Source organism: Mugil cephalus, chromosome 1 (assembly GCF_022458985.1).
Source record: "Mugil cephalus isolate CIBA_MC_2020 chromosome 1, CIBA_Mcephalus_1.1, whole genome shotgun sequence".
Taxonomy (NCBI): domain Eukaryota; kingdom Metazoa; phylum Chordata; class Actinopteri; order Mugiliformes; family Mugilidae; genus Mugil; species Mugil cephalus.
Genome location: NC_061770.1, coordinates 12,702,739 through 12,712,304, shown reverse-complemented (window position 1 = coordinate 12,712,304; position 9,566 = coordinate 12,702,739). Strand labels below are relative to the sequence as shown.

The window sequence follows — 9,566 nt, the reverse complement described above, 5'->3', positions numbered from 1 at the left end:
CGACAGTTTGTGAAATGAGATTTAATGAAAGCAGGCGACACAAATATTTATCATACAAAATTATATACGTAAAAAAATCACATCGTTATAAAAAAAGCAATTAATCATATGCAATGTATACATGGGAATGGAAAACCCAACATGCAGTATTAAATGTTTGGTTATGCCTTTGATCACAAATCGCCATGAGAGCAGATGATTAAACAGGCTCAATTAACAACGTATAATTGGTTTATAGTGTGTCAGTAAGCATTGTTCGTATTATGTCTGCAATAAAATGTAATGTAAACATGTTTTCCAGTACATTTATCTTATGGTTAGAGAAAGTCCAGACAGACGTTTTATGTAGACTGCTGGATATCAAAGTTTAACAAGGTGACATTTCATCACTTCAGGTTACTGTGTATTAATGATTCGTATGTAGCACTCAGTAAATCTTATTCGACTACTGGTTGGGTTGGGAAGGAAAATAAAAAAGAATCCGACCACAGTGATTACATGATAGTACAGCAACAGGTGGCAGGATAGTCGTCTGCATTAACTTTGAACTCATTTCCATAAACGAAGTAAATGTGTGTATTTCCTTTCCACGTATAGGTGACCTTGGTGACGGGAATCAGCTCTATGGTTTGGCGCTGCGGACAAAGAAAGCAAATATGACTACGACAGTCAAATACTGTGCATTCATGCATGCATGCATTCGTGACAAAATATTTTAGATTAAATTGAAATAACGTGAATACCTGTTGGAGAATGCGCGAGGACTGGGAATACTTTCCCTGATGTTCGCTGACAAGACGCTGCGAAGCTTGCATCACTGCAGCGTCTGGAAAACCCACCACTGGGTAAACCTATGAGGGTTGAGGATGTTTTTTTACTGTGTGTTTTGCAAACGCAAATGTGTTGACCACAGGATGCATGGTAAAAGCAGCATGTTAATAACAGAATTTTCCATAGATGACTCACAGGATGTGTTCAGACACAGTGGTTTTGATTTTTTTATCATAGCTGTAGTTATACATTTTATATTAGCACAAGTTGTGTAGACCCTTGTATTGATTAAACACAGCTGAAAAGCAGTCTGTGTTGACAGAATGAAAGTTCAATACGTCAAGCAATGATTTTCCTCACCAAACGTGAATTAATCTGTTTGCAGTCTGGCGTAAAAACATAATTTCTCCCCCAATTTTATATCTAAGAAGGAATTTTTACCATGTACTGAGAGTCCCTGTAAAGCTCCTTGCCAGACACTTTGTCAAAGTTAGCCGCTGAAAGTCCACTCAACTGTTCCACGACAAATGATTCTGAGTTGTTAGTCCTGCAAGCATATACATATAACGAGAAAATCAAGTTTAAATTTCCTGTTGCACAGTAATTATCAGTGAAAAAGACACCACGAATGATTGCATTGTACCATTTCACTGTGAGACTGATGTAGACCAGAAGCTGCTGTTTTCCATGACAGACGCTGCATTGACTTGATCCTCGTCCATGACAGAAATTGCAACTGTAACAGAATAACGTTTATTAACACCAACTGAATTTAGATAGACTCACAAACTCCACTGTTTATAATGCCCTCCACATGTAACACTTACTTCTCCCGTCCTCTGCCACTGCAGTGGTTGCATCGATCTTCTCCGTGACGATAACCGGATCCATTGCACACCCAGCAAACTTTCTGTTAGGAGCACGAAAAGAAAAACAAATGATCAGAACATCAAGCTGAACGGCTTCAAGAAACCTTTTCTCTGAAGCCTGTGGGAAGTACTTACGTTGCCGGCGCCAGCACAGTGATGGCAAGGTTTTCGACCCATTCCCACACAGGCGTGGCAGGGCTGAAGATGAAATGTTTCTCGTCAGGAAAAATCTTGGAATAAAGATATAGGAGCATTTTCCCCAAACATGTTTTTAAACAGTTTACCTTCATGGATGATGTGTAGGGAACCTTGATAGTCTGTTTGCTTTCCAGAAAAAAGTTTGGAGGATTAGTAGGAATATCCCAAGGTCCTGGGGGTGGCTGAGCAAAGGCATCCACTGGCTGGCCTGGTCCCATTAAAACAACACATCAGGGTTAAATGATGATTGACAACAGAATTACTGTTAATGTAACGTTGGTGCTGTAAAATTCTTCTTTAAAATGTAAATTATTGATTTAAACTGTGTTAGTTACACATCCTAATCAGAAGATGTAATGTACCATTGTATGGTTCATGACTCCACTCTGTCGATCTTGATTCAGTAAAGGTCTCCAGGCGATACTAAAATAAAGTGGAAATGGTGGAAACAAGCACACAAACTTTATTATAAGTCCATCTAAATTAAGAGATCTACATATCCACACGCCAAACATCAAAATTGATATTCTTGTTAACTGTCATTCATTTATAGCAGGGGTTTCAGGCACAGCTACACACACACAAACAGGCTATGTCCTCTTACTCTGTACGTATTGAATGCCTCCATGTTGGTGATCACACCATCCTTCGCAGGTGCGGCACTGTAGCAGCATTTGCTGGAGGCGTACAGGGCCAAAGCCTCCCGTGCAGTTTCTTCAGTTATAGATGGAATACTACAAGTAGTGAAGTAATGTGACACAGTATGTCAACAGTTTTATTTTATTCTCAGCCCACATCATGAAAAATGTATGGCAAATATACTGAAATAATGGAAATGTCGGAGCCTTACTTCCAGTGTGGCTGTTCAGGTCCAGGCTGGGGCTGGGGAGCTGGGTAGGAAGGCATGGGTGGTGGCAGGTATCCACCTATAACCAAATTTAAAGGGTTTGCATTTTCAGGCTCCATGAAACAAAGATAACTAGAAAGATATTTTCAACAACTGTATATTAGTAAATTGGTTTCAGCTAAAATGAGTTTAATTACAAACATTTTTATTCAAACCGGTGCTTACAACAGTATGAAAAAATAAGTGTTTTATAACACTTTTTTAATTTCATGTCACATTAAGGTAGATTTTATTGCATAATACCTCTTTTTATGAGTGGTGACGCCACAGAACGGTTACCTTTTAACCAGTCAGTAATCCACTGACTCAATCAAACTTACATTCACTAATACCAGTCGATATAGCTGGTTAGTTTAGCTGTTTAATGACTCAATCTCTCAATGAATCAAAGTGAAGAGACAACGAGAATTATAGCAACTTACACGCCCAATTCAGAGTTCTGCTTCAGGTGTGTAACAATGGAAAAGAGACACACAACTCAGGAGGAGAAAAATAAAAATCTTCTGCCACTCAAGCAAACAGAAGCTGCGTGACGCTTTAATGACAATATAACAAGTAATAATCTCCTTGCACAATGGGCTAGCTAGTTAGCTGGCTATAGTACAGGAAATGTTGCTCCTGTATTTATTTTCATAACCCTTTGTCGTACATGTTATTCCGGCAAACAGGAGCAAACTGGCTATTGTTTAAGTCAGAAAATTACAATACATGAGCAGTATTATCATAAAAAGTTTTAGAAGGTGTCACTAAAAAACAACAGTATATTATATTTTATGAATAAAAATGCTCAACCCTTTAATTCGCTTCATGTAAACCATTTCTCCATTTTGGCGTTGTCATGAACGTATTAATATTTTTCAAGAAATTTGTTGTTTAAAGATTTTTGATTATTCATTTTTTACACCTTTTTTTTTTATAGAACTAATTTTTAACCCTTGGGGGCTCCATACAGTCTGTCAGTGTGGCGATCAGGACCACCGAGGAGCGAGCCGACCTACTGTACCTCCTCCTCCCGCCAATGTTCCTTCGTATCCGGGCATACTGTCGAACATGCCGGCCGGGGGAGCGCTGGGTCCATGGGACTCCGGTGCGGGTGGAGCAAACATTGCTGAAAGAAACCAGAAGAACAGGTTGAGTCAGTGACAGGTAAAGACCTTGAATTTGCGCAAATCTAAGTATTCCCTCTGAACATAAACTGCTATAATCGGCGATTCAGTGAGCAATCTATAGTACAATGTTATCATTGTCATCCTATGCCGGAGGACACCGCCTCGTTCGTGCGAGGGTCCACTTTGTTGTGAAATAGCAGTGATTGCGGATTGGAGTTGAGGGACGGAGATAAGAGGTGATTTGAGGTGAAAAAGAAGCGAAGAAGTTCACGGAAGCCCAGTTACACTTCCCACTTCCACGAGTGCTACACAAACCGCGACCCCCTTTAAAGTCAGCCTGTCGGGGACTGTACATCACTCAGTGTCCATCCAGAAACAGAGGCGGATTCTTGAGGCGATCCCAGGTTTTGACTTTTTCCTCTGTGACAACTTCCTGAAAGTGTGTAGCGGTGGACTTACCGTGCGCCTCGGTGCTATACATCCTGTTGGGTTTACACTGATCCTGAAGTAAGCACTTCAGACAAGACAGAACAGTAAGTGAAGACTTAAAAAGTCTAGTCCCATGCTGGTGTACACACTGGCTAAGGACATGCCCACAAGAGGCGCACCCGGAAGCGTGAGGTCGAGATAATAACAACTTTTTTACGTACACATGTCAGAAAATAGCCTAATACTAATTATAAAGCATCAACACATGTTCATTGACCTTACCAGGCGTCCCCTCTGCTGTCGGTACATAACCGGGATTTGCGACTCCATAAGTTTTGTGATGGCTGTAAAATAACGGGAAACGAAACTTAAGTAATGAAGTGGAAAATAAAAAAAAAACAGAAAATCTGAGTTGACCCTCACCTCATAATAGGCTGATTTTCCATCCGGAAGCGCTTGAAAACAGCTAAAAGAGAGAATAGATAGGGCACAAGTTGATGCGTGCTCTTGTCGCGCTCAGGTATTTTTTATTACGAACTATCATGTGACAGAAAGTTGATCATTTGCCTTTTACCACGCCACACCCCCGTGTCAGTCAGTGTTGCAGCCTCCTCTTCGAAAAATAAAATGTGTGCCTCCCGGAATTAGGAAGCTTAATAAAAGTAATGATAAGTGGCCAAAGCGTTAATGAAGAGTGGAGACCTAGGATCCCCAGTTCCAGGCTCAGGAAGTGCGCAACAACCGCTTTTTAAAGCATATGTGAGGGGTGGGCGTGAGGATGTGTGTGTTCAGCTCAATTCGAGGTTGACAACATAATAAAGTATGCTGTGAGCGACAAAAATGTCGAAATGTTCAAATGTGCAAATGTTCTACTCGGTGCGTTTTGAGATTTTAATATAACTCCAGTAGATAACTTGCGCCCCCTGATAAAATACAGTACCCATAAGCCATTGCGACGCTCGCGGAAGTCCTTTTCTTTCCTTCCGCCGTCGTTGAAGTCCCTTTTGGATTTACATCGGCGGGTGAGTTGATACAATCTGTAATAATCCGCGCGATTTAGGTCATTATTCGTCTACTTTGATACGATTTATCAATCATCATCAACCCTACTCTATATTGTGACAAGAATTTACCATTTTATCACTGTATACAGTGTTAATTAAATCGCCGTGTTGCAAAGTGTTGCTGCTAAAGCGGCTGCCAGCGCTATTCCTGTGAAATGGTGTAATGTTCAGTAAAGGCCTGTTCTGCAGTGTGGCTCACTGACACACACTAAACCCTGTAACAACTAGTAATTTTCCTCAACAAGTGTGTTTATTATTAATGTTGAGGTCAAAACGTTAAAGTGAAGTCAATGTAATGTAGTGTAGTAGCATGGCAGGCTAGGTAGCTAACTGACGCTAACGTAGATGCTAGCTAGCTAACGCCGATCAACACGTTTACCCACTCCGTAGAAAAGTATTCTGCTCCGATTATGTTTTGTTCTAGAAAGTTAATATGTGAATGTGAAAGTGAATTGGTGCTGAGACCCAAGAGCTACGTTTATGTTTTCCTGCACTTTGCAATTCAAGTCAATGGGGTTAAACCAACATGAGTTAAGCTGAGATGTAGCACGACAACACAACCAGATGCATGCCGTTTTTGGTAACTTTTCTTTCTTACCTGTGTCTCCTCAGTCATCATGGCAGCCCTCAGGCCTCTAACGAAACCCAAGATCGTCAAAAAGCGCACCAAGAAGTTCATTCGCCATCAGTCCGACAGATATGTCAAGATTGCGGTAAGTGTGACACAGTTGACGCTGAACACGTTTTATTCCCCCCCAAGTGTCTACAGTGCCCTGAACATCAGTTTTCACATTTGCCAACAGAAAAACTGGCGCAAGCCCAGAGGTATTGACAACAGGGTTCGCAGGAGGTTCAAGGGTCAGATGCTGATGCCCAATATCGGTTATGGTAGCAACAAGAAGACCAAGTTCATGCTGCCAACTGGCTTCAAGAAGTTCCTGGTGCACAATGTCAAGGAGCTCGAGGTCCTGATGATGAGCAACAAGTAAGTTTTTCATTGTCCGCATATGGGGATTATCCTGCCACCTTTGCATATTCATTCAGCATCTATTGTTTTGTAGGTCTCATTTGCAGTGTTTTCACTTTAGCATTTTTAATGCCATGCAAGAGATTATTTCACTGATAACTTCTGCTCAGTTTTATTTGATTCTGACATTCAGCACTAAATTTCTGAATATGTTTGAGGGGTGACCCTGATACTTGTTACAAATGTCACAATGTAAAATGAGCAAATTGAGCCTTCATTGAAGACATTTCACATTTTATGAGCAGCGATTTGATTGACAAGTAGAACAATGATGGGAACATCTTGGTTTGTGGTTGCTGTTGTTCAAATGATAAATGTTTTTTTTTTTTTTTAAGTCACCCTAAGATGTGGTTTGGCCCTTGAATGTAAAGACTTGAACTGCTTTAATGTGACATAATGTAACACGAGCAGATGTTTGCATGAGCAGCCGACTGAGCAACCAAATAAGAACTGAATTATACTATGATAGTACAAGTCATCCTAACAGATTTAGGGTAGGAACTATTCTTACTGGGTTTTGTCATAGTTCACTAATTTGATCAGAATAATAACCACAAATACAGATGTCAGTGTAAAAACAGGAAGTTATACATGGAAGATCATTGTAGTTTGGTTCCTCCTCCAAACCAAAAAAATAAAATGCCCTCTCTATATAAAAAAAAAACTCAATATGAGAAATAAACGTCATGTTCTTGCGTGCAACACTGAACCTGCACTTAAAGGCTAATGGCAATATGCTAAATGGGATGTCTAGTTTACTAGCAGTGAAGGTTGGAGCCAAAATGTGAACACAGGAAAATTGGTCGTCATTTGGCAATTATGTTTAAAAATGTAGCGTAAAGGTAGTGATACTTTCTCAGGGTTTCAGAGACGCCGATTTAGTCTGTTGTGTGACTGAGATGGCTGTAAAACAAACATAAGCCAGAAGCACTTGGGGTTCAAACGATGACCCTTTAATTTTGCAGTCACAGGATCCCGAGAATTTCTGTGAATGGGACACAATTCTTTAGCTTCATGAATTGATTTCTGAAATACCAATCGGCCCAAAAGAGTTTGACTCGCATAGTCCCACAATGTAGCAACTCGTCAAATAGGTCTGATCTATTGATTGTAACAGCCTGTTGATAGGTTTCAGCAGCAGAGCGGGGGAGAGTACAGGTATAAACATTACATGTGAAATGAACTGTTAAATATCTTTAAGGCAATAATTTTGATGTTTGAAGGGCTCTTTTCTGTTCCCTCCCCTCCACTTTTCTAAGTCTACAAGCTTATGAATCAATGAAATGTTAGTTTGGTCCATTATTAATACCATATTATAATATATATTTGCTGTTTCAGCCTAATTTTAGGTCAGGTAGCCCAAGATAAAGAAAAGACAGAGTTGAGCTGATATTGAGGATCTTCGGCTGTGATTAAACTATCCTGTTCGTTCCAGTTATGTTGACACTGATTTTGCCAAAGATCCCATTATATCAGTCATTTTGAGGAGTCCACCTCCAATCAGTTGTCTTCTTGTCACTCAGTCAAGTTTAGCATTTGTAATTTAATCATTCACTGTATTTGCCATTGGTTCATGATGAGATCAGGATGTCTCTGGTGTAGTAAGATTAAGAAACACTGATTTTAGTTTGGCTGTATTATCCCCACGAATACTGCAATTAGAGCTAGACAGCTCATGGAGGTATTTGAATATATACATAAGCAGAACAAGAACAACTATTTAAATAACTTTATTATATTCAAAGTGTGGTTGTATTTGAATGTTCTTGACATTCTTAACCAAATCTCGTTCTCTTTGCCTCTTCAGGACTCACTGTGCTGAGATCGCCCACAACGTCTCCTCCAAGAACAGGAAGGTGATCGTGGAGAGGGCCGCTCAGCTGGCAATCAAGATCACCAACCCCAACGCCAGGCTCAGGAGCGAGGAGAACGAATAAACTGGTTATTCACAATAAACTCTTTAAAAGGAAAACTTGGCTGCTGCCTCATTTTTCTCCCTTTCATTGTCTGCAAAGTCATTTGCACACCATGAAGAAAAGCTACGTCAGCATCCAGCTGGTTGTTTCTTGACAAATTAGAGTTAATGCAATCTAAAAATGGCGCTCTATGCTGGTTAATGATAGTCATGAAACCATCTTGTGACAATTAAGTGTTTTGCTGGGAAACGTTTGAACCTGACATCCATGTGGATGTTGCTTAGACATGTACCACCCACATAGACCGGACATTCCTTGATGGGAGTAGCCATCCACAACTAAAAAAAAACATGAAAAACAGCACAAGACGTTGACCTGGCCTCTGAATTCACTAGATCCAAACTGATAAAGTGTCTGTGAGATGAACAGGAACAAGCCTGATCCCAGAGGCCCCTCCCCTCAACCCATAGGACCCAGAGACAACATTGTGTTGCCAGACACCACCGGACACCCTGAGGAGGTCCATGTCTGTTCTCTGATGAAATGCAAGGGAAACCATCACAATACTAGGAAGGGGTATTGATGCTATGCCTGATCAGTGTATATATATATAGCAGCAATATAACAGTTATATGTAGTCGTAATACGCTCATTTGTGCATATACACCGATATGAGGCAGGGTGGTTGTATTCTCCCTTGGGTAGAAAGGATTATTTCCCCACCTCCTTCCAGATGACTGGGGAAAGGGGCAAGGCGCCTGAAGAAGAGTGTTGACCCATAATAGATAGAATAGAAGAAGAAGTCTCATAACATCAGCTCCTTCCTGGATGTGATCTAGGAGTATCTACACAGTTTAAGGCCTTTTTGTCTCCTTCAGCTCATTTAACTAAAATCCTTCCAGAGTCCTGGCCACGTGAACTTCATTGAACATCTAAAAATCAAGAAGACTGCGACGGGAAATAAGATTGTCGACTGCATTTTGAATAAACACTTGATGTTGTCTATGATTACTTCAACAAAACTGTCATCCCGGATCAGCTGGTTAAAACGAGCACTTTGCAGACGCACTCATATGATTCTTAAACTCGTATCAATAGATTGAAGACGACGTAATTGCCTTGAAATTGGCCTGCTCTGATTTTACGATGTTCAGAGCCGGCTTCCTGCGGAGAAACTTTCCATTGCGCTGGGGCAGACAAGCTGTGCCCCACAGCCCTGAGCCATCTGCCATCTGTTCCTGTAAAACCCACATTGCCAGATACGCAAAAACAAAAC

The 9,566-nt window shown here is 40.7% G+C and overlaps 2 protein-coding genes across 4 annotated transcripts; one reads left to right on the top strand and one right to left on the bottom strand.

Moving 5' to 3' along the window:
• Window positions 1-2: 2 nt before the first annotated feature.
• On the bottom strand, window positions 3-5,019 carry ssuh2rs1 (ssu-2 homolog, related sequence 1). 3 transcript variants are annotated; one of them, XM_047582031.1, is made up of 14 exons: window positions 4,851-5,019; window positions 4,707-4,749; window positions 4,566-4,627; window positions 3,749-3,853; window positions 2,689-2,764; window positions 2,443-2,572; window positions 2,201-2,261; window positions 1,925-2,046; window positions 1,776-1,838; window positions 1,599-1,681; window positions 1,415-1,507; window positions 1,213-1,318; window positions 744-851; window positions 3-635 (listed from the first exon to the last, which is right to left on the bottom strand). In XM_047582031.1, exons 2-14 carry the CDS (start codon window positions 4,727-4,729, stop codon window positions 495-497), a joined length of 1,173 nt encoding a protein of 390 aa, XP_047437987.1. In that variant the 5' UTR covers window positions 4,730-4,749; window positions 4,851-5,019; the 3' UTR covers window positions 3-494. The 3 variants fall into 3 exon arrangements, with proteins under 3 accessions (XP_047437987.1, XP_047437996.1, XP_047438002.1); XM_047582040.1 differs by having other exon boundaries at window positions 4,858-5,016; XM_047582046.1 differs by lacking the exons at window positions 4,566-4,627; window positions 4,707-4,749; window positions 4,851-5,019 and adding an exon at window positions 4,314-4,462.
• A 145-nt stretch (window positions 5,020-5,164) lies between these two features.
• rpl32 (ribosomal protein L32) lies at window positions 5,165-8,346 on the top strand. The gene is made up of 4 exons (XM_047582060.1): window positions 5,165-5,305; window positions 5,960-6,060; window positions 6,151-6,332; window positions 8,182-8,346. The coding sequence occupies exons 2-4, from the start codon at window positions 5,965-5,967 to the stop codon at window positions 8,309-8,311; spliced, it is 408 nt and encodes a 135-aa protein (XP_047438016.1). The 5' UTR covers window positions 5,165-5,305; window positions 5,960-5,964; the 3' UTR covers window positions 8,312-8,346.
• The last annotated feature ends 1,220 nt before the right edge of the window (window positions 8,347-9,566 follow it).